This window comes from Rousettus aegyptiacus, unplaced genomic scaffold (genome assembly GCF_014176215.1).
Source record: "Rousettus aegyptiacus isolate mRouAeg1 unplaced genomic scaffold, mRouAeg1.p scaffold_m13_p_16, whole genome shotgun sequence".
Classification (NCBI taxonomy): domain Eukaryota; kingdom Metazoa; phylum Chordata; class Mammalia; order Chiroptera; family Pteropodidae; genus Rousettus; species Rousettus aegyptiacus.
This window is the reverse complement of record NW_023416291.1, coordinates 53,424,250-53,446,899: the sequence shown is the minus strand read 5'-3', so window position 1 is coordinate 53,446,899 and position 22,650 is coordinate 53,424,250. Positions and strand designations below refer to the sequence as shown.

At 44.5% G+C, this 22,650-nt stretch overlaps 2 protein-coding genes across 6 annotated transcripts in view; one reads left to right on the top strand and one right to left on the bottom strand.

The window, feature by feature from the left end:
- Positions 1 to 1,056: 1,056 nt before the first annotated feature.
- LOC107520095 (zinc finger protein 14-like) overlaps positions 1,057 to 22,650 on the bottom strand; it is a 38,882-nt gene continuing 17,288 nt past the window's right edge. For 3 of the 4 annotated variants that reach the window (XR_004954994.1, XM_036234141.1, XM_036234142.1), the window contains 2 exons: positions 17,327 to 17,510; positions 13,277 to 15,649 (listed from right to left, as the gene is read on the bottom strand). Coding sequence is in view for 3 of the 4 variants with exons in the window: in XM_036234141.1 (XP_036090034.1) it covers positions 15,585 to 15,649; positions 17,327 to 17,510 (249 nt within the window). In the remaining variant the exon portion in view is untranslated. Of the gene's footprint in view, positions 1,459 to 13,276; positions 15,650 to 17,326; positions 17,511 to 22,650 lie in introns of those variants that run through there. The other variant, XM_016163473.2, reaches the window with a different exon arrangement.
- Positions 5,228 to 8,226, top strand: ZNF556 (zinc finger protein 556). 2 transcript variants are annotated; one of them, XM_016163472.2, is made up of 4 exons: positions 5,229 to 5,713; positions 6,219 to 6,345; positions 6,789 to 6,972; positions 7,358 to 8,226. In XM_016163472.2, exons 1-4 carry the CDS (start codon positions 5,699 to 5,701, stop codon positions 8,061 to 8,063), a joined length of 1,032 nt encoding a protein of 343 aa, XP_016018958.2. In that variant the 5' UTR covers positions 5,229 to 5,698; the 3' UTR covers positions 8,064 to 8,226. The 2 variants fall into 2 exon arrangements, with proteins under 2 accessions (XP_036090045.1, XP_016018958.2); XM_036234152.1 differs by lacking the exon at positions 7,358 to 8,226 and having other exon boundaries at positions 5,228 to 5,713; positions 6,789 to 7,031.

The following is a 22,650-nucleotide window of genomic DNA, read 5'->3' as shown; positions in this document are numbered from 1 at the left end:
TGTCTTTTCATAAAAATCTCAAAAGAGGTAAAATTAAGCAAAACACGACTTTGTGATAAATGAGGGGTGGTGTCGCTCCATGGGGAAAATAAATCGGGACGCAGGAAGTGCGACCGAGCTCCCGGAAGACACCTAAGCACGGCCTGGTGGCCCAGACCTAGTTCTGCTTGGACGCAAACGTCCAGCGTCTGGCCAGGCCCCAAGGGTCAGTCATGTGGTTCCACCGGGGGGAAACCGTCCGCCCGAGAGCGCTGGCGCGGGTTGGTTAGCTGTCCCAGAGGGGGCGCTGGGGCGGGGCCGGGAGCTCTGTGCAACCCGAGTCCCCTGCGGCGGGGTGTCCGCAGCTGTCCTGTCAGGTGGCGGGCGCGCTCTCGGCCGGGCAGGCAGCTTTCTTTGCAGGCCCCCGGCCCAGGCGCACCTCCCCGGTGCGCTTCCCGGTGTCGCTCTCGGTCGCTCTCACCTGCCAGGGCTGCGGGGAGGACGAGGTGAGACCCCGGAGCAGGGACGCGAGATGGTGAGTGCGCGGGGCCGGGGCCGGGGCAGGGACCGAGAGGGGCCGGTTCGATCTGGGGGCCGGGTCTCCCGCGTCCCCCGGGGCCCCACCCGAGTGTCCCCCGCGACCCGCGGCGTCGGGTCCCGGAGTCCTGTCCGGCCCCGCGCCGGGTCCGGGGTCTCGGGACGGCCTGGGTGACCCGGCCGCGCACAGCTGCACCCGCCTGGGATCGGGGGGCGGAGAGGCCAGCCCCCGGCGGGCTCCTCCCAGCGCACAGGCTGCGGGGGGCAGTGGGGAGCCCCGCACCGGGCCGGGGCTGGAGGATTCTCCTGGTCGGTGCTCGGTCCCTAACTGAGCCTGACCCCTGTTCTCATTGCCCGGACGGACACGGTCGTCAGCTGACCCGACGCTGGTTTTGAGGAGAAAAGACAGGAGCGATTCGGGCCCCCTAAAGGGAGAGAAACGAACCCAGAGGACAGGGAGAGCCCAGCCGGTGAGCTGGGGCAGCCGCCCGCACAGCCGCACGCGCCGGAGACTCGCAGCGGGACCTCAGCGGCCTTGGCTCGCGGAGCATTTCGGGGAACAGGTGGCAGGGGCCGCGAGCCCCGCGTGGCAGGGTGGCCGCGCCTGACCCTCTGAGTCACCAGTGCCGGAGTCCAGTTCAGCGCTGCCGCTCCCTGGGTGCGTCGCCTCGGAAAGATTTGTTTGGTTCTCCGAGCCTCGGATTTTTTCAGTAAATGTAAAATACATTTAACTAATAGATACGGAGAGATAAAATAATTCTAAAGAAGCAAGGAAGAGGTGAATTTCCGAAATTAAAAAATGCTCTCGTCTTACATTCCATCTGTTAAAAATTCCTCTGTGCCTTTTTTCTCTCCTGGAGCTTGCGTGGTGGTTTCTCACATCTGTCGTTTTCTTTTCGGTGATGACAAGTGGCATTCCAGGGCTTAGCCTTGAAAACGCTCCTGGGAAAACGAATCAGAGACAAGGAGAGAGAATCTTTCTCTGGTTATGGCTGTAGAAAATTAATGCATTTTCACACGAAAATTATTTGGTATATTAATTGGTGAATTACAGAGACTCACCAAAATGTCACTTCTTTCATTCTGCTTTGATATTATCTAATGAAGTTGAATTTTCCCCCATTAGAATATTTTATACCCTTCATTAGAATAATCTTTTATGTGTTAGCTTTTTAAAAAAGCTTGATTGAGATAAGTCACATATTGTACAACTCACCAATTTAAAATGCAGGATGCAGAAGTTTATTTACAAATAGGTGCCACCGGCATCGGTGTCAATTTTAGAGTGTTTTCGTGAACTCAAAAGAAACTTTATGTCCTGCAGCTCTCACCCTCTGCCCTCCCCCGCCGGCGGCCATAAATCACCACTAATGCTCTAATGTAGCTCTCTTCTACAAGTTCAAATCTACTCTTCAGTTCCTCTAGTGACTTTTAAACTTCAGGTGTTATGCGTTTCATTTGGTTCTTCTTGAATAACTTCTGTCTCTTCAGTGTTGTTCTTTGATTGATGGACCATTGTCATCATGGCTTCCTTTACTTCTTTAATCGTGGTTTCCTTTAGTTCTTTGAACATATTTATAATGGCTACTTCGAAACTGTTTTCCATTAAATCTGATGTCTGTTCGCTCTCACAGACAGTTTCTGTCGTTTGCTTTTTCTTCTGCTGTAAGAGTCATGATTTCCTTGTTCTTCGCACACCTTGCAACTTTTCTTTTTTTACTGGGAACTGGACATTATAGGTATATATTGCAGCAACTTTGGGTACTGGCCCCTCTTCTCTGGGGCTCGTTATTGGTGTTTATTTGTATTTGCTTGGTGACTGGCTGGATTATTCTAGTCGAGGCTATTTAACTCCTCCTCCCACCCTCCCCAACCCCGCAGTGGTTCCTCCTCAGGGAGGCTTGGCTTCAGGTATGCCCGCAGTCACCCTGGGATGGCAGTAGTGTCGGCAGGGCTTTTTTCTTTTCTTTCCTTGACCGCCTGAAGCTGTTAAACTCCGTTAATCAGAGCAGGCATATTGCTCTGTTGTTTCGATCATGCTGTCGTGAATACATTGCTCTACGACAAATCCAGGCAAATTCAGACTCCTTTGAAGGATAGTTCCTCAGGCCTGTGTCTGGTATTTGCTTGGACCCAAGGAGGGCTCCTCCCACCTGTCTCTTTCCTTGTTTCTCTCCTGCAAACAAAGCGGACTGCATTCTAGCTAGTATCTTAAATCTCCTCCCAGTCGTCCTTCACCACACCCTCCACTGTTCTTGAGAGCACCTTTAGGCTTGAACTTCTCCGTTTTCTGTTGCTTTGGGAAGTCAGTGCTTTGGGAAGAGACTAAGAACTACCTGCTTTATAGCCCACTTTTTCCTCCAGTCAAAATCTCTGAGCCAGGGCCCCGGCACGGGATGCGGACAATGGCACGCTTCTTTCCCCGTGACACCCCACTTCAGGAGCTGGACATACAGTGGAGGAAGGGCAGTGGCATGAGATCATCTCAGCTGGCCTTTCTTGAGTGTGTAACCTCTATTTTATGAGGCAGAATAAGAGCACTCAGGTCCCCAGTGGTCTCCGCAGCCCTGTACCCACCACAGAGCCTTCATTCCACAAGCAGGGACAGGGCAGAAGGAGGGAGACTCACCTCTTACACACTTTCTAGAACTTAACCTCAGTAACAGGCAGCTGGAGTGGAATGAGAACTCCTGACGTCCTCCTTCTCCAGCTGGGAGCCTGTGTCCTTGGCTTCAGTCTGAAATGAAAGTCCAGGGAGCAGGGCGTTGTCCTGGCTCATGTATCACAGATCCTCACATTTCATACTGAATTTTCATGGACTCCCTTGCATAGCTGTTTCTTCATTTACTGTATGCCCTCAGGACTATTTCCAGAGACTTTAAATGTGATTGTTTAAAAGTGAGTTTTACCAGTTTCACTGGGGAGCAGGGCCACGGAGCCCCGTCCTGTGGTGTAGTTGTGTTACCTTTTTAACATTTGCTTACCGACTTTCTGTTGTTGGTAAATATAAAAAGAATTTTATTTTTATGTTGTATTTTTATTCTGAAATATTACTAAAAATCTTATTTTATGGTTATTTTTGCTCTGTTAGGGTTCTACACACACACTGGTTAGTGCTATGCATAATGATAAGCTTTCGTTCTTTTGTAATTCTTGTACATTTGTTTATTTTCAAGTGACTCTAGATTGGCTCTGTAGTATAATGTTGACTATGAGCGAAGTAATAGGAAGCTAGGTTTGTCCTTTTTTTGGTAGAAAACAATTCACTTCATTTATGTGTTTCTTTTTGAATGGTATTTTTTTTGGTATGCTCCTTAATGGGCTATGCATATTACTATCTGTTCCCAAAAGCTATGAGTTTTTTTTCATGCATTTCTGTTGAATATTATAAAATGGTTTTCTATAACTCTTAAGATGATTTCAGGTATATTATATTAATTGGTTATAGATTTCATTAAACAGTATAATACATATGCAGAAAAGTACATAAGATATGTGTACAGTCCATGCAAGTAATACATCATAAACACCTGTTAAATAAAAATCCAGCCCTAGACCTAGAACAATGACTGACATCAGACATCCCACTGGAAATGATTACCAAGGGCAGGCCTCCTCGGCCTCCGGATTTTACTGATATCCCGAATTATGTGATGGTAGTATCCATACTTTTCTTTACGCTATTAACACCTGTGTATGCATCCTTAAATAAAGATATTCTAGTTTCGCATGCTCTATATTGCATGTAAATATCATCATAGTATACATGCTATTTTGGTCAGGCTTCTTTACTTCAAAGTTATTTCATGGTCTTTCATGGAGTAGTAACAGTTCATTCGCTCTTATTGCTCTCTTATATTCACTGGCAGGGATATACTGTTATTGTTTATTAACTCTAGTACTAGTAGCTATTTGGTCGATTTTGAATTTTTGCCATTGTGAACTGTTCTCCTAAAGACATCATTATACATGTATCCACTTGGATGTCTTATTCTCATTCCCATCTCAGTATGCCCTATGGCGAACACCTCATCCTCTCCCCAAGAACCTAATCCACATGTTGCCTTCTACATCTCAGGGGTTGGGAACTCTGTTATTCCAGTTTTTGCTGTGTGAAATAGTCAGAGACATTCACAACTCCCCTCATTCTGTCTTGCCCCAACATCAGGAATCTGCATTAGCTCTTCTGTGCTTTCCCCGCACATTCCAGTGTGACCATCTGGGCTGACCCACCTTCTCACCTGGTTATGGCTTTACTCTTCTAGCAGGTGTCCTGGCCTCTACATCTGTCCCCTGCAGTCCAGTCTCAGTAGATCTGATGGGTCATTAAACCTATCAGATGAGATCACTCCTTTTGCATAAGCCTGAATGAAGTAGCTCTGCATTTCTCACAGTGTCAAAGCCGACTAGCTCCCCACAAGATGATGTGCCCCACCGCCCATCATTCTCCACCATCCTCAAATGTTATTCCCTATTCCTCTTTGCTCCAGTCATACTAGCCTCTAGCTATGTGTGTCAGCTAAACCATACGAGTTGCTATAAAAATGCCACATAGTAGCTTATAAATAACAGAAATTTATTTCTCATAGTTCTAGAATCAGGGAAGTCCAAGATCAAAGTACCAGCATTTTCTGGTGAGATCCTCTTCCTGTTTCACACCCAGCACTTTCTCATTGTGTGCTCACATGGTGGAAGGGGTGAGGGATCTCTCCTGTCTCTTTCATAAGGACTCTTAGCCTGTTCCTCAAGGTTAGGGAGACCCTGAGTAATTATTCTTTTATGCTTCTGGTGGAAAGGGCTGTTCTGGCACCTTATAACTTCATGGTGGGAGGTGTGTGCATACTCAAAATTGGTGCATACCAATACCAAGGATTGTGAATGTGGGGATTATGGAAAGTCTAAGTTCTCATATCTTCTTCCTCCTTCCTCTTCTTTCTCAATAACTCTTCTGTCTCTAGTGAATGGGAGGTAGAGGAAGAAAGAGTAGCCACTGATTCTGTGATAAATAAAACACATAAGTAATACATATATAAGTTAAAATTAACTTTTCTCCCCAAAAATGTCTTCATGCAGCCAGTTGAATCTGTCTACTTCTAAGGGACTGGAGTACATCAAGACATAGGGTCTGCTGGCCCATGTTGCAAGTTTGGTTTTCATTAAAGAAGTGGCCCTTGGGTCACTCATGCTTGGCGAGGGGGTGAGTAAGAAAAGCTCTTAGTCCTTCAGTGTGGTTTTACTTATTAGAAACTTGTCCAGTGTGTTTTTATTTATTAGGACCGTGTCCAGTGTGTTTTTACTTATTAAAACTTTATCTGGGTTAAAACTTGTGGTTAATATAGTACAAAATGATGTGGACAATAGAGAAAGATATGAATTAGCTTTTGTCACAAGGATTTGATAGTCACAAAATGGAAATATTTGTTTCATTTGTATACCATTTATCTAATTTTTCCAATGTGTTCTGGACTATTCTAGACTCTGGAAAAGAGAGATCATACAAGGAGTGTCACAGTAAAAAGGTGCAGAGAGACGAGTTCAGTGTGTTAGTGATACTGTTGAAACTATGACACAGGAACCGAGAATGGACATAGATCAAATACTGGGAGACCATGGGACCTTATTTGAACTTTTTATGGATTGAGCCTGCTTCCCCTGAGTTGTCAGTGTCACTCATCCTCTTATATATATGCGGTTTGTCTTAGGACGCAGTGGTTTTTGAGGATGTGGCTGTGGACTTCACCCGGGAAGAGTTGGCCTTGCTGAACCCTGCTCAGAGGAAGCTCTACCGAGACGTGATGCTGGAAACCTTCAGGAACCTGGTTTCAATAGGTAAGGACGGCACATTTCTTTTACTTAGTTATTTGGAGAATAAATATTTCTTACTCATTAAGATTTTAAGATTTAGAGTATAGAAGAGAAATACATTGGTAAATAAGACAGACATGGTCACAGCTGTCAGGGTCCTAGAATCTAATAATTCCTTTGTGACAAGAAAAATCTACAAATTAGCCTGTGTTTATCTTTCTGTCGTGTTTAAGAGACTTAGAGTCACTCAGTGTCATCTGTGTTGGTGTATACACATGGGTCACATTGTGGGCACAGAGGAGTTTGTCATTTGAAATCTTATTGTGGGTTTTCTATGTGTATTAAATTGCCTACCATTTTGACTTCTTGGAACTGTTAATAATGAAGTCCTGAAATGGCTAAACTGAATGTATTTCTTTGCTCACAGGTGACTTCTTTATAAGATTGGTTCACTTTTTTTGTTTCAGGTGATGAGATTCAACTTAAAACCAATGGGTCCATTTCCCAGCAGGATATTTTTGGAGAAAAATTATCCAATGAACAGAAGATAGCGAGGTTCACCAAAAATGATTCTTGGACCTCCCTTTTAAGAGAAAATTTGGAAGACCAGTCTACTGAAAATAAGCACAACAACCAGGGGAGACATTTGGGGTGAGTTGCACTTAGGAGAAAAAGCAGTAGAGAATCTTAGTATTTCATGAAATTAAAAACAAACAAACAAACATAAAACTAGCTCTAAATTTATTTATTCACATCTAACCTCCCATTTTTTCTTAATGTGACTTAAACATTGAAAGACAATTCAGTTGAACACAATTTATCAGGGAATTCCAAATATGAGAAACATTATTGTACTAATAGGCTGTGGTCGAACCCTCTTCTGAAACATTTAGTTTATTCCACTTTGAAATTATTCAAACCGGACATAAAATTTCCATTTACACAGAAAGTGGTAAAAATATAATTGCAGTACTCATTAATAAATATTAATAAATCACAAATACACAACCATTAATAATGTGCTTTTCTTTTTTAGCAAAAATTACATGATGGAGAGATCCTGTGAAAGTAGTAGAAATAATAAATATGAAGAAACCTTCAACCATATTCCAAGTCTTAAGCCACACAAGAAGACTCCTGCTGCAGTAAAACGGTATGAATGCAGTCAGTGTGGAAAAGTCTTCAGGCATTGTTCATCCCTTAAGAGGCACAAAAAAAGTCACACTGGACACAAATTCTATCAATGTGAGGAATGTGGGAAAGCCTTTAGTTGTTCTTCATACCTAAGTAATCATGTGAAAATACACAGTGTGGAGAAACCCTATGCATGTAAACTTTGTGGGAAAACATTTATTCGTTCCCATTCCCTCACTGGACATATAAGGAGTCACACTGGAGAGAAACCATACAAATGTAAGCAATGTGGAAAAGCCTTCAGTTGTCCTAAGTCCTTTCGAGTACATGTGATGATGCACACTGGAGGGAGACCTTATGAATGTAAACAATGTGGGAAAGGGTTCAGTTGTCCCAAATCCTTTCAAGTGCATATGATAATGCACACTGGAGAGAAACCTTATGAATGTAAGCAGTGTGGGAAAGCCTACTGTTGGCTCACATCCTTTCAAAGACATGTGAGAATTCACAATGGAGAGAAACCGTATACCTGTGAACAATGCGGGAAAGCATTCAGTTGGCCTTCATCCTTACACAAACATGTCAGAATGCACTCTGGAGAGCTGTAAATGTAAGCAATGTCGAGCAGCTGCCCTTACCTGGAGCTTCTATGAGATAAATAAGCTCATTACTGACCTTAGCAAGCTGCGTGGGGTTTGTGTTACTCAGAGCTGAATATGATCCCTCGGTATGTGTTCAATTATTAAGACTGATTATGTATAATGAAAAAAATGTGCATTTTTTTGGTTGAACTAAAGCTGTGTTTCTGAGAAATATCCTATTAACTGTTTTCAAAGAAGTTGTATATTAACATGTCAATCTCTATTTTAAATTTGCTGAAAAGATGTATTAAAATATTGTAACTATGAGTTGTCAAATCAGCTTTGTAACAAGTGAATTTAAGCATTATACATTCTGATTCAATATTACCAGGTGCATACAAGTTTAGGCACTTTCCTAATAAAATTTATTATATTGTTATAATTTTATTAATATAATAGTAAGAACATAATGGCTTTAAAAAATCAATTTAATTACTAAATAAGCCTAGCAAAGGATTAAAAAGGATCTTGAGAAAATATTTAAAACTTTATTGGATAATATCAAAGCAGAATGAAGTAATATGTAAACCATAATGATGAGGATAAAAGAGAATGCAGAATGAAGGCCCATCTAATATGCCTTAAACATTATTTCTAGAACTGTTCAAAGGTATGAGTAAGTAGTGTACAGTGATACAGATGATTCTCCATTCAGGGAGTCAACTGTTATTTTTTCCATAGAAAATGAAGATCTAGTCATCGTTCAGCTTTATTTTTTTCAATGGTTAAAATTTTAGTGCATGTTGTATGTGTTTATGAGATTGTACATTGGTATCCGGGCAGAAATTCCACATGCCTGCAATTCAAGTGTCTGGAGGAAAGAGTAGGACACCGTATTCCACATTCTTTCAGGGTAACACATTCCCAAATGAACTAAACATCCTGACGCCTGGCCAGACACACTTGACTCCCAACTGTCACTGTCTCAACGTCTGACATGTGCGAGAGGAGCTAGGGAGAACGCCCGCCCACGGCAGTGCGCCTGCGCACTCATGCCCGCCTGTGACCGCTTCCCGTCTAGCCGCAGGACCGGAATTGCGCATGCGCGGCCAACACCCCCGGCTTCCTCGTTCCCAAGCTCCCCAACAGCTCCAGGTAGACACTGCAGACCTTTTCCCGCCCACACCAGGCTCATTTCCTGGGCGAGAAACACCCTGTGGATCCCGAGTCCCTGGGAAAAATGTAGCTTAGAAGGACCGTCTCCTCAGACGGCGGAAGCCCGGCTTCCAGGTTGCTCCCAGCATGCAACGCAGGGGCCCCTGGGCGGTCGGCCTGGCGGAAGTGCGCAGGCGCCGCCTCCCGCTGCGGAGATCCGCGTTTCCGGCGGAAGCAGGGGCCGCAGGCCTTCGACGAGTTGGTGAATGTGCAGCGGAGATCAGGGTGCGACAGGAAATGCTCAGGCGACCTCCCTGAGGTCCCGCCGCCACTCCTTTCTTCCAGCTTCCGGTAGGCTTGTTGGTCCGGAAGGTTGCCTGCCTGCCGCCCAGCGACGAGGTCTTAGCTTCCCCTTGGCGGGTTGTGGCAGGTGCGGGACAGATGGTGAAAACCGCGGGGGCCGACGGTGGGCGCCCAGCCGGGAACAAAGATGAGGATGCAGACACCGCAGAAGAGTGTGTCAAGGCACGTGGCGGGGGTCGGAGGGCGGGTCGGGGCAGACGGGCCCAGGCCAGACCGCAGGTGGGAAGCGCAGGTTCCAGCAGGATTCTCCGAGATGTCAGCGAGTGAGCGGCCGCTCCTGGTAGAAACCCAGATCACTTGGCGCCCCTGACCCTGGTGGGGGGCGCGGGTCTCAGGCTCCGGTTCCGAGGAATTCATTTTGAGTCTGTTTTCCTTTCCGGTGTCGGTGTGCAGCATTAAAGGCCCCGGGAGGTCGTTAGTGATCTCCGCAGGAGTTGCCCTGTCGGTTGCGTGGTCGGGCCGTGTGCTGATCAGCCAGGATCCCGTGTCTGTCAGCTCACAGCAGGCTCTGAATAGAGTCTGGTTTAATATTTAGTCAATTTGTGAAGTTCTTATGCTTGTTTCCTGTATCAGTAACTCCACTGCTACTGACCCTTCCCAGTTGGGGACCCAAACCCAGGTCTTTTTGCCCAGTACTATTCCTGCCAATAGAACACACTGAGTTCCGTAAAGCAGAGCAGGAACCTTATTCTGTAATCAAGGAATGGAGAAGGGTGAGCTCATGCTCTAAAGGCACCCGCTCCAGACTGAGAAGGAGCCACTGTATTTATATACTGTGGCGTGCAGTTATTAGATTATTTTTAAGGCATGTGTAGTTCTTCTGTTACACTTGGCTCTTCTGCCCCTGGCCCTTTTTGCGCACGATGCCCCATTGCCATCTTGGTCTTTGCACCTGGCACTGTGGTCTTTGCACTTGGCCATCTTCATTTTGTGGTGGGGAATCCTATTCAGTTCCTGCAGGCAGCATGGCTTGTGACATAGTCAGGTATTGAGGAATGTTAGGGTCATTTGGATGATAGCGGGGTGACAGCACCACTTCCCTGCAGGTTATGGAGAGGCAGGGCTAGGGTAGGTACAGAAGGGTTTTTGTGCTAAGTGAGTTACAGTGTGACGCCCCACTCCCAGCGCGTCAGCCAAAGGATGCTTTGGGAATTCCTTTGGGAATCAGTGGACACCCTGCACTATTTGGAATGGGAACAGTAATCCTTCACCCTTGGCAGATTAAATGGATGTGAGCCAGTGAGTTCAGACAAATGGTGTGTGTATGTGTGTGTGTACATTGGTCTTTCAATAAACATTTATTTTCTCATACGTTAACAGACTTTGCACTGGGTGCTGTTGATTTAGCTGTGCTCAGAACAGAGGAAATATCCCTGTCTTCTTGGCGCTGAAATTCTATCAGGGAAAAGTAAAGACATGCGATTAAAATACAAAGCATATTGGATGGTGATAAATCCTAAGGAGAAAATAAGAACAGGAAAGGGTGCAGAGGGTCTTGGCTGTGTCTGTGTGTCACGGAGGTCTTGATCTCTAAGAGTGTGTCTCTTCATGTCCAAGTCCCAAAGTCTAGGTGATTCTGTCTCCAGAGCCAAGTAGGTCTAGCTAAGTTTGTCCATGTCACTGAGTTGTGTTCAGGTGGGAGTGTCTGTGAGTCCCCTGCATGATTGTGGTGTATCTTACCTCTGTATATGTTTCCTGTTCTGTGTGTAATACCTAATGTTGGCCATTTGGATGACTCCCTTGGAAAAACGTTTATTCAGTTCTTCTGACCATTAAAAAATATATATGTTTTTTGCTGTTGAGTTGTGTGAGTTCTTTATATATTTTGAATATTAACCCCTTATCAGATACATGACTTGCAAATATTTTATTGGTTGTCTTTTAATTTTGTTGATGGAGAAGTTTCTTAAAGTGATTAAAAATTCAGCTGTCTCAACCACCTCACACCCATTAGGATGGCTACTATAAAAAAAGAAAAAAAGAAAAAATAACAGGCATCAGTGAGGATGTGGAGAGATCGGAACACTGTGCACTGTGCGCAGGAACATAACACGGTGCAATTGCCGCAGAAACCAGTATGGTAGTGCCTCAAAATTAAAAATAGAATGACCATATGATCCAGCTCTGAGTATATACCCAAAAGAATTGCAAACAGGGGCTCAAAAAGATATTTGTACATCCATACTGATAGCGGTATTATCCACAGTAGCCAAAAGGTAGAAGCAGCCCAAGTGTCCGTCGACAGATGATAAGTAAATAAGATGTTTACACATACAATGGACTATTATTCAGCCTTAGGAAGGCAGGAAGTTCTGACATGCGCTACCACATGAATGAACCTTGAGGACATTATGCTCAGCGAAATAGCCAGGTACAAAAAGACAAATACACAAAGTAGCATGGTGTTCAGTTGCCAGAGGGGGTGGGGTGGGACAGTGGGTAGTTCTTATTTAATGGCACATAGGTGTAGATGTGAACAAAACTAACTCCATCTCTGTGCCCAGATTTTATTTCGTTTTTAAGTTTCATGCATTGACCTTTGACCAACTTCACTGTCCTTAGCAAGCATATTAAAGCCTTTTTAGTTGAGGGTTTTCTGCATTCCTTAATAAGTAGCCATAACTATATTTGTTAGCAATGGTCAGAATGGTGTGACAACTAAGATAAATATCACACTGGTTATACTATCACTTGCAGATAACCATCTATCACAAGACCACCAGGAAGAATGGCCTCTGGTCCTACTGCATCCATGTCCCTTTGTCTTTGCAGTCATTAGTACCTGAGTTATACTATTAAAAATAGTATATACTGTATACTGTGTTATACTGTAATGGGTCTGTGAGCAAAGACTAATCTGCACGTACTGCTGGGGCTTCTGTCCACTGCAGCCCAAGCTTCCCATAAGTAAATTACTCTCTAATGAATTCTGCTATGTTCTATGGAGATACCTGCTTCATTTGCCAGTCTTAAGACACCTTCACATTATGGTGGCCCACCACTGGACAAATGGGCATGCATTTTCAGTTTTGCAAAATGAAAAGAGTTCTGGAGATGGATATTGGCGAGAGTTGTGCAACAACGCGAATGTACTTAATGCCCCTGAATTATACACTCAAAAATCATTGAGCGTAAATTTTAGGTGTATTTTACCACAATTGAAAAAATACAAGTATCTCAAATTCAGGACCTAATTTATACTTCATACAATTGTAGTCTCCCTGGAGTGGAGGGAATGCATGTCACTTATACTGAAGTATTTGTTATTTGCTGCTGCGTAATTCAAAACCTACAGATTATTTTGCTAAGGAGGTGTTTTCACTGAGAGATCTATTTGGCCACAGCTGGGTGTGATACCTCTCCTCCTCTCCACCCTTGAACCAGTGTGTTGGAGGAGATCATCAAACGGACATGATTTCTAGCTGACCCTTGACGTTGACCTGGCCAGGAGGAGGCTCCTTGCCCCTCCCTTGTCCTGGGAAAGCATGCTTTGCCCACCATCCCCACAGTAGCTGTTCCAAGGACACAGCCTTAAGAGAGGAAGGGGTTGAGACCACCAGGACAGTACCTGTGACTGAATCCAGGTGATGCTTAGGTATAGACTTCTAAGATTCTGGCAGACAGATGTGGGGATCTACTCGTCTTGCAGCCACCCAAAACCAGCCTTGTAAGGAAATGCCCTTGTGTTGCGGTGTGTTCAAATCTAAGACCCACGGAGCCAATTGAAATGAATTAATGAGCTTTTATTACCCAGCCTGCAAACTTTGTTAGACGTAATACTCTGCACCTAAGACTGATGCTGATTTCAGTGGTATCTTTTAAAATACTCTTACTGGTACATAGAAATAAATTCATTTTTGAGCATTATTCTTTTAATGTCTGTCCTGGTATAGATTTGTAATTATTCATCCGTAAGTCCTTTGAACCTTTACATACAAAATTTTATCTTTTTCTTAAATAGAATTTTACACTTATGTATGTTAATGTTTTTTGTTTTGTTTCGTTTTAGTTGCATTGTTCTGTTCTTGGTACGTTTCTGATAAAGGAGTTCTTTTCTATATTATCTTTACTACTTAGTAAAATTGGCCCATAAAACAATTTGGGATTGTTTTCTGGTGTCAAAGGTTACACGTCAAAACTGAGGGTCACTGTTCTTATTCAAAATGCGTATTGCACAGTGACTTCCACCCCAGTGACCCCTGACACCGCCTGTCACAGATTCGGGAAAAGCCTCAGAAGAGAAACTGAGTTAGCACTTTCTGGTCCAGGAGGAGGACAAGAAAGGACGACTAAGCTGCGGCCAGATGACAGGTTCGCTCGGAGTGGGTTCAGGTAGGAGGTAACAGTTGGGGCGGTCAAGTTCGGGTCCCCAAAAGTGGGCGAGAGGGGAGATGACGCCGGTAAAGCAGCACTTCCGCCCAGCCCGGCCACGTGACCTCCTCCTCTTCCCATCAGACCCCGGAAAATTGTAAATCGGTCCAATCAGGGAAGTCGGAAGCATAACGGACGCGTGGAGAAACCTCCAATGAGATTTCCCGGGAGGCGGAGTGAGTGAACTGTCGTCCAATCAAGACACTTCTGACCCAAACTCTACCGTTGCCGGACGCGGGTCAGTAGGGTCCAGGGGCGGGGGCGTTGGCAGTGTGTGGCGTCCCTCTCTCACGACGCTAGTACCAACGCGAGTCTGGCCCTTGCAGCCGTAAGTGTGCAGTCAAGGTAACTGTCACCTTCCAGGTAGCGGGGCCGCGGGAAGGACGAACGGATTGCAAAGTGAGGCGCGGAGATGGTGAGTTCGCGTGCGGGGGACCCGGAAGAGGAACTAGTTCCGAGCAGACTGAACTGACTGAATGCGGCGCACCGCCAGGGGCTCCGCCCTGGGCCACCGGACAGGGTCCCCGCGCCCTGCCCCGGCTTTGCCGGGGGACGGGGAGGGTGGGTCCCCGGGTCCTGACCCGAGTCTCCGCTCTGGGCCGCGTGTTGGGGTGCCAGCATCCTCCGCCATCCCGCGTAGGGGTCCCGAGTCTCCTGGCTCTGCTGCTGGGTGGGGTCCTTGCATCCTACAAATGCCACCGAAGTGTCTGAGGAATGTCATTCCTTTCATCACTATTGTGGGAAAAATTCAAAAAGTCCCACACTTTAAGGTGAGGTGAAGAGAAGGATTCTGGGACTCATGAAAATAATAATGACTCTTCCATTCGGGGTCCAGTCATGACACTGATTCTGTTACATTTCCTGTTAACAGCCCATGTCAAAGATTAATGAAAATTCTCTGAAGTATGACCTGTGAAACTGACACATGTTCAATTCAGATTCGATTATAATTTATCATGAAGATCATAGTGAATTGATGCTTTATGACAGATAAGCAGCTTATTGTTATTTAAACCGTAAAGGTTTCCTAGAACTCCTCCCCTCCTCCACTTTATCCTTGGATGCAGGTGGTGGCGGTAATTCTACGGGTTCTCCTTCACACAGTAAGACAGCGTCTTTGCCTCTGTGAAAATGGCTGCAGGTCCTTGACACAAGTGCGTCACCTTGGTGTGGTCAAGCAGTGCCCAGAGCCGGTCCTGGGTGGGAGGTGAAGGCAGGCGCAGCGGGAGTCTTGCTGGGCTCCTCGTCCTGCAGTGACCTCTACTCCCAGATCCACGCAGGAGAAGCCTTTGTGCTGAGGGAGCCACAGCACCTGTGGAGGGTGACCCATGTGCACCAGGCCAGGCCCCTTGTGGCTTTGCTGGGGCTGTTTTCTCAAGGTTGACTTTGGCGTCATGCACAGGATTGGTGGCATTTAGTGTGATTTGTTCATATTGAGTGAGTCTGAAGGTCAGACTCAGGGAGTGAACCTTTGGATTTTACTGCTGGAGGGAAATTGATACATTTGAGAGTTAATTTGGGTCAGAATTAAAGTGATTCTGTTACTGGAGAAGGGTTCCAGTCCCCTCTCCACACTGCGTCCAGGCTCTTAATGTCTAGAACAAAGAACTGAGCAAGACACCCGCCTGTTGGGGTTTCATGGAGCTCTTTCCCTCTGTCTCAGTCAGAATGGAGTTTTGGGTTGTCCTCCAGAGGATATATCCTGCAGAAACGCGCCCCTATCCCTAGACAAGGAAGAAAGGAAGATGCAATTTGATATTTAATTCATATATCTATTTATTTTCTTACTATTGATTTTCCTAAGTGGAAAGAATAAAGGACGACAGACTTAAACGGTGCCTTAATCCCCGTCGATAACGAGCAGTCTCCTGTCAAAGTGCCACCGTCTCTCCACTTCCCTGGATCCCCCGCTCTAGGGTAGATCCACTTGCCAAAATCTTGGGCCTGTTTCAGGACATTGTGTTTCTTGTCATTGGTGTGTGTGTCCGTTGCTCTGTCAACACCATTTTGTCCTGATTTCTGTTTAGAAAAATTCTACCATGTTGTTATTTGGGAAACAGCTGTTCTTAGAAATTTTCACTTCAGCTTCCAGAAGTAATTTTCTTTTAAAGTTTAAGTAAAACAGAAATAAACCCCAACTCAGTATTCAAAACAAACCTGGTTTTTGATATAATGGAAGTTTGTTAACACTCTTGACTTGTTTGGGAGAGCTGACGTGGTGACTGAATCTTCTTACTCAGGATATGTGACATCTCTACATTTATTGCTTTCTACTGTGATGTCATTTACTATTGTCTAGTAATTTTATTTTTGCTTTTTAAAATGTCAGATTTATCCAGGTATAATTTACATATGATGAAGTACAATTGGCTGAGTTTTGACAAATGAAACTTACCAGTCTAGATAAAATATTTTTATGCCCCTAGAATGTTCCATCAGGTTTTTTTGCTGCCAGTCGCCTTCCCTCCAGACACAGTGAGTTACAAAGTTTAATAACTAGAACTCAGTCCAGGCACTAAAACAAAAAAACCCATCACTTAAAACACCAATCACATGCGGTAAAGGACTGTGATGAAGAATTTCTCTGTAGCATGCCAGTTAGTGACCTTGTAGCACAGTTACTGGGAATGTTTAAATGGTCTTTTTTCACAGTGGCTGGGCCTTTTTCTCTCTTGTTTAATATAACATTCATGGAATTTATGCTGTCTACCTTTTAAGGGAGTAAGTTCTAAACAAGGCCCCTTATACAGGAGAAATTATTTTTGCACAAATATACTCCTTGGGTTCTATCACAGATCTACCACAACTGTCCAGGTTTTTGTAAAAGTTTCCCTAAGTTACAGAAGCACTGCCCAGTAACAATAATAGGCTTACATCTTGTAACTTTTCATTAAATTATTTTATATTTTTCATTGGAGATAGTTTAAGACATAAAAAAATTAGTTTTCTTCTTAGTAAGTTTTAAGACATTTTAAGTATTTACTTTTCAGCAGCTTGTTTGTCATGACTCTGAATATACTGAGGTTTATTTTTATCAATCCAGAAATTTACTAAAAGTCTGAGTCTATTATTATCTTTATATTGTTTTCTATGTGAATAATCATTTAAGGCATGCCTATAGGAAAACTGCTTTTTTTTTCTGATATAATATTTTCTTTTGGTAAAATGACACCATTAGTTTCCCCTATCCATGATTTCTAAAAATCAAGCATGTCCTAGGGATTGAGATTAGAGAGATTTCTTTGCCTATTATTACCAAGAGCTCCGGGTGTGAAGGGCATTTGGATACTTGAAAAGAAACAGGACTTGAAATGCTATTTTATGTGAAACAATTTATAAGATTCCAGTTATTAGTTTACTGAAAACACCACGGAGGATACGTGGGAGTTGACTGAACTCACCATCTCCAGTAGTAGAGAAGCGACACAGGACGGCCGCTCTCACTCTGTCCTGGTCTGTGCAGCAGGGGCCAGGTCTTAAATAGGAACCAGCGCTTCCCCTCAGTGCGGTGGGCAGACTGGTTTGATATTCTCCTATTCTGCGTGCCATTGAAGCCCTTGTGGCCAAGCCCATGTTGGCCCCGACCTAGAGGAAAGGACGACACGTATCTATTCGCCAAAGAGCAGCAGTTCATATTTGGACAATCAACTAAAATGACAAAAAGGGTTATGTGTGAATCTCCAATCCATATTTGGGGATTTATCTTTGTCTGAACCTTTTTATGCATTAGTAATGGAGAGAAAGGTGAGGTGAATTCTTAATTGAAGACCAGCCTCTCATTAACATGGAAAATCGCTGGGACAGTTGTTCACTCAATATTGTGTCAGTGGAAACGAGAATGCGGAAAGGATGTCACATGCCTTTAATAAATGTTCCATATACTAGAATAAGGTCTTACGAAGGCACACGTTATCGTTGCTTATATGTGTCAATTGTCAAAGCTCAACAGGCTTCATAAAGGAAAATGAAGAGTCAGAGCTTCAGCCGCTAGGCTCACAGCCTCGCTCTCAGCTAAAGATTGTGCAGGGACATCAGAAAATACCTAGAAGACCCCTGGTCACTCAGGAGGTTGTCTCTGTGGGGGACGACAAACCTAAAAATGTCTTAGTCAGGGAGGGGTACGAAGCACTGTCTCACATTGGCGACGGGAACCCCCGTCCTCTGAGGGACCTTCGCCAAAACGGATGGGGCTGTAACTCCTGTAGGGGTTTTGGCTTGGGTTTTGATGCCGCAGAATGGACGCGCACACCTGCGTTGGTACAGGTCTCACGGTGCCCGCCGGAGCCGTCACGGCGCTTTATGTGATGCAGACACACGGGTTATCCCCAAGGGCGCAGCCGGCCTGGTGGACTAGACACAAGGCATTGTAGGGTTTATTCACCCTGAGAAGGGACTGTCCATCTCCCCCTATGAATGTCCAGTGGCACACCACAGGTGAAGTAGCTGATGTGATACGTGGGACACGGGCTGCTGAATGTGCCTGTCCTCGGGTCATGGTACCTGCTGTGGGTCAGGCGGCCCTTTCAAAGGGCCCCATGTAGCTTTATTGTAAAATTGAAAATGGTTCCCAGTGCCTCATGGAATTTGCTTATTGGCTTCTCCTGCATGTTTTAGAGGCTGGAAAACCTGTTCCGTTAATGAACAAGAACCTGGGGATGGGCAAAAAAGAGGATGAAGAGCCGGATCAGCAGCCGGACGTCAGTACAGGGTCGCCAAGGGGTCAAGTGCTAAAGCAAATGTGAGCTCAGGTGGCACAAACAGGACGCAGACGGGGGAGCACTGGTCTCACCCTGACAGGGCGGACTCTGGATGGTTATTAAGAAATGGGGTGAATGAAAGGGACACCGATGGAGTTTGGCAGAGTTAGTTACCAGCACCGTGAAGGCTGGGCGGGCCGGACAGTCCCCGCCACTGGTCCGCGTTTGCAAGCGCCGGGAACGATCCTCTCTGTTGAACCCAGTTTGGAAAATTGCAAAAGTCCAAAGGCAGAGATCATAATGAGGAGCCTGACCTTCGACCGTTGGTGTTCATGGTGGTGGTGAAGCAGGTTTATTAATGACTGACAAAGGGCCAGGGTCCCCTGGCTGATTTCTCACTGGGTCCCACACTCATTTGCACGGGAGCGGGTAATGTGTCAGGGGGCGGAGAAGAGAAGACTGGAAGACCCCTTCATGTGTCCTGTGGGCGTTTGGTGTCTGGTACCAGGAGGTCTATGTATGTCATTCTGTGGGGGTCGAATTGTATAAGTTTGAACACGTTCTAAATAACTACGTGCTCACTTCCCCTTCATGCTTTATGTTTTAGATGTCACATTTTAGATCTTTTTGTGTTGTGAGTCTCCTAACTATTGCATTTAAGTTTTATACTATGTAAAACTTTTCTTAGTAACTTTTTAAATGTCTGCTTTACATTATTTATCGAGTTTATATATCTGGTTTAATGGATATGAACTTTTTTAGATATTGCTTGTCCAAGAAATGTATTTTCTTTTCATTTCTAAATGATACACTTGCTGCATAAATAAATCTATGTTGGGGGTGTATGGTTCTTTTTTTCTTTTTCTTTTTTTTACGCCATTTCAAATGTTCTTCTCTCTGATGGACTATAGCATTGCTGCTGAGAAGGTAGCTGAGAAACATAGTTGTTTTTAATTAGGTGTGTATAAGTGTATATCATACTGATTCCAGTTTCCATCCACTCACCATCACTGAGTGTACGCTGTGTGTGTGTGTGTGTGTGGTCATTTCCATGAGCTATGAGTTCAGGAGATCTAGGAATTGAGTCCAAGTCCCTGGCTTTTCCCTACCCCAACCTCCCACACACATTGGTTAAAAAGTGTTTTGTTGTAACAAACTTGTGAAATGTTTTAGGATGCGGTGGTCTTTGCAGATGTGGCTGTGAACTTCACACGGGAAGAGTGGGCTTTGCTGGATCATTCTCAGAGGAGGCTCTACCGAGATGTGATGCTGGAGACCTGCCAGAACCTGGCCTCCGTGGGTAAGGATGGCTTCATCACTTTTCTTAGATTGTAGGAAAGACATGTTCTTTACAATTATTTTTTCTTATTAGAACCACCGAATGGGAATATTTTTTAAAAGCAGACACAGTCCAAGCCTTCATGCTTCTGTTCAGACTCAAATGGCCTTCCCATTATAGCAAAGTTATTTCACTATTAATCTGACAACTTATTACTTTGATCTTAGGCTTTCAAATATCACATGTGAGCATCGTCTCCACTGTCACCTTGGGGCTGTGAGAGCAGCTTTCTTTCCTATGAAATTTACACCAGCGTTAGTACACATTCGTCATGGTGATCTTTCTGCAATGAGTCCCACACTACACATTACCATTTGCCTTGAAGCCCAAGTGTTGGCCCATCTCTCGGAATGTCTCCTGTTCCCCACCCTCCCCCATGGCGAGCTGTTCTCCAGAAGCCGGCAATGGCCACATGCACTATTTAATCACTTAATGGCAGCAGTGGTCATGAAGAAAGGGCTTTTGTCCCTACAAACAGCAGGACAGCCCCAGCCTTTAGAGGCATAGCTTTTGGGTAAAGGATTGAGATACATGAAGGTACCTACTTTAAAGATGACTCAGTCTTTGTCTGAGAAGGGTAACATTGTGTGCCTGACTTCCCTGTTGGTCTTTGCATCCATCTCCCTTGGGAGGACTTTCTGTGGCTCCTCTTGTGAGGGGAGCATTTAGGCATGTGCGTTTCCCCCAGTTTATTCCTACTCTTTATTTGTACAATATTTATCTCAACATAAGTGTTTACTTCTTTTTGGAGCGTTTCCCAGTGCCAGGCTGCTGCTTTGACTCCTTTTACCTATTATTGCCATAGGTTCAAAGAACAGGTGTCCTCGGTTTTGTTTTTGCCCACATTTCTTTATATTTTCTGATCAGTATAGAAAAATTCATATATATAGTCTGTTCTTTTATTTCTATTGTACTCTTTCATTTTCAAGAAATAAATTAGGATGGCAGTTATCAATTCTGTATCAATTTTTGCAGACTGTTATACTCAAGTTCAAAGTAGTGGATCATGTTTTCAGAGGAAAAGTTTGGGCAGTGAACTACCTGGTGAAGAGAAAACAAATTCCCAATATGTTGCTGGAGAAAACACGACATTTCAGGACGTTGGAGATCAGCACAAAACCCCACACAGGCATCCAAGGTGAGTGGCATTCTCACTGGGGGAGGATGATTTTGGTGCTATAACAAGTAGGAATGTACTAAACCATTGTGTACTCAGAGAGTTTCCACAAGATGTTTTATAAAAGTGATGTAGGTTCCTTATGATCATAAATTCTTAACTGTATGTTTAATATTTTGAACAGAAGTTATTTCCATGAGAGTCTCTTTGAAACTAATGAAGGTAATCAATGTGGAGACACCTTGAATGAGGATACAGATCATTCTGTGCGTGAGAGAGATCCAACTGGAATGAAACTGTCTGAATGCCCTACATCAGGAAACATCTTCCAGGAATGTACTTTTTTTCAGAATCAGCAAAGATCTCAAACTGGATACACACCTCATCCCTGTGAGGAATGTGGAGAAGCCGGCAGGTGTGTCTGGTGCCTAAGCACTCATGTGGAAATGGACCTTGTAGAGAAACCCTATGAATGTCAGGTTATTAAGCTAGCATCTCAGAGATATGCGATCGACTTGAGAAGTAAAACTGTTCTTGAATGTAAGAAACGTGGAAAAGTTTTCAGTTGTCCCTCCTCTCAAGAACATGTCAGGGCACACAGTGAAGATAAAGCCCATGAATGTAAGCAGTGTACCAAGGCCTTCAGAACGTCTTCGTTCCTGCAGAAACATGTAAGCACACACGTGGAAGAAGAACTTGAAAGTAAAGCATGTGGAAAAGTTTTTTCCGCTCCCTGCTGTTTTCAAGTTCATGTGAGAACACGCAGTGGGGGGAAACCCTATGAATGCGAGAAGTGTGGAAAAGCTTACAGGCGTTTTCACTACTTTCAAAGACACTTGAGCACGCACAGTGGAGAGAAAACCTATGAATGTGAGCAGTGTGGGAAAGCTTTCAAATATTTTTCCTACCTTCAAAGGCACTCGAGTACGCACAGTGGAGAGAAACCCTACGAATGTGAGCAGTGTGGAAAAGCTTTCAGATGTTTTCCCTACCTTCGAAGACACTGGAGCACACACAGTGGAGAGAAACCCTATGAGTGCGACCAGTGTGGAAGAGCATTCAGATGTCTTTACTACCTTCGGAGACACTTCAGAACCCACACTGGAGAGAAACCCTATAAATGTGAGCAATGTGGAAAAGCCTTTGGTGAACGATGCAACCTTCACTCACATGCGCGAACGCACACTGGGGAGAAACCCTATAAATGTAAGGAGTGTGGGAAAGCGTTTGGTCATTTGGGCTCTTTACGTTACCATTTAGGAACACACACTGGGGAAAAACCTTATAAATGTAAGGAGTGTTGGGAAGCCTTTAGTCGTTCAACCGCTTTACGTTCCCATTTACGAAAACACAGGGGAGAGACCCTATGAACGTGAGCAGTGTGGAATGCCCTAAGTAAACAAGTCCACTTTCCATCACATGTGCGAATCCACACTGGGGAGAAACCCTATGAATGTAAAAAGTGTGGGAAAGCCTTCAGATATAGGAACTCTCTCTATAAACATGCGATAGTACATAATGGAACAAAACCTGTGTGAGCACTGTGAGAAAGACTTCAGGCAGTGAGTCTAG

Excerpts from the sequence above, each read along its gene's own strand:
- ZNF556 (XM_016163472.2), top strand. Across the intron at positions 6,346-6,788 it reads CAGGAACCTGGTTTCAATAG|GTGATGAGATTCAACTTAAA; the intron begins GTAAGGACGGCA and ends TTTTTGTTTCAG. Across the intron at positions 6,973-7,357 it reads AACCAGGGGAGACATTTGGG|CAAAAATTACATGATGGAGA; the intron begins GTGAGTTGCACT and ends TTTCTTTTTTAG.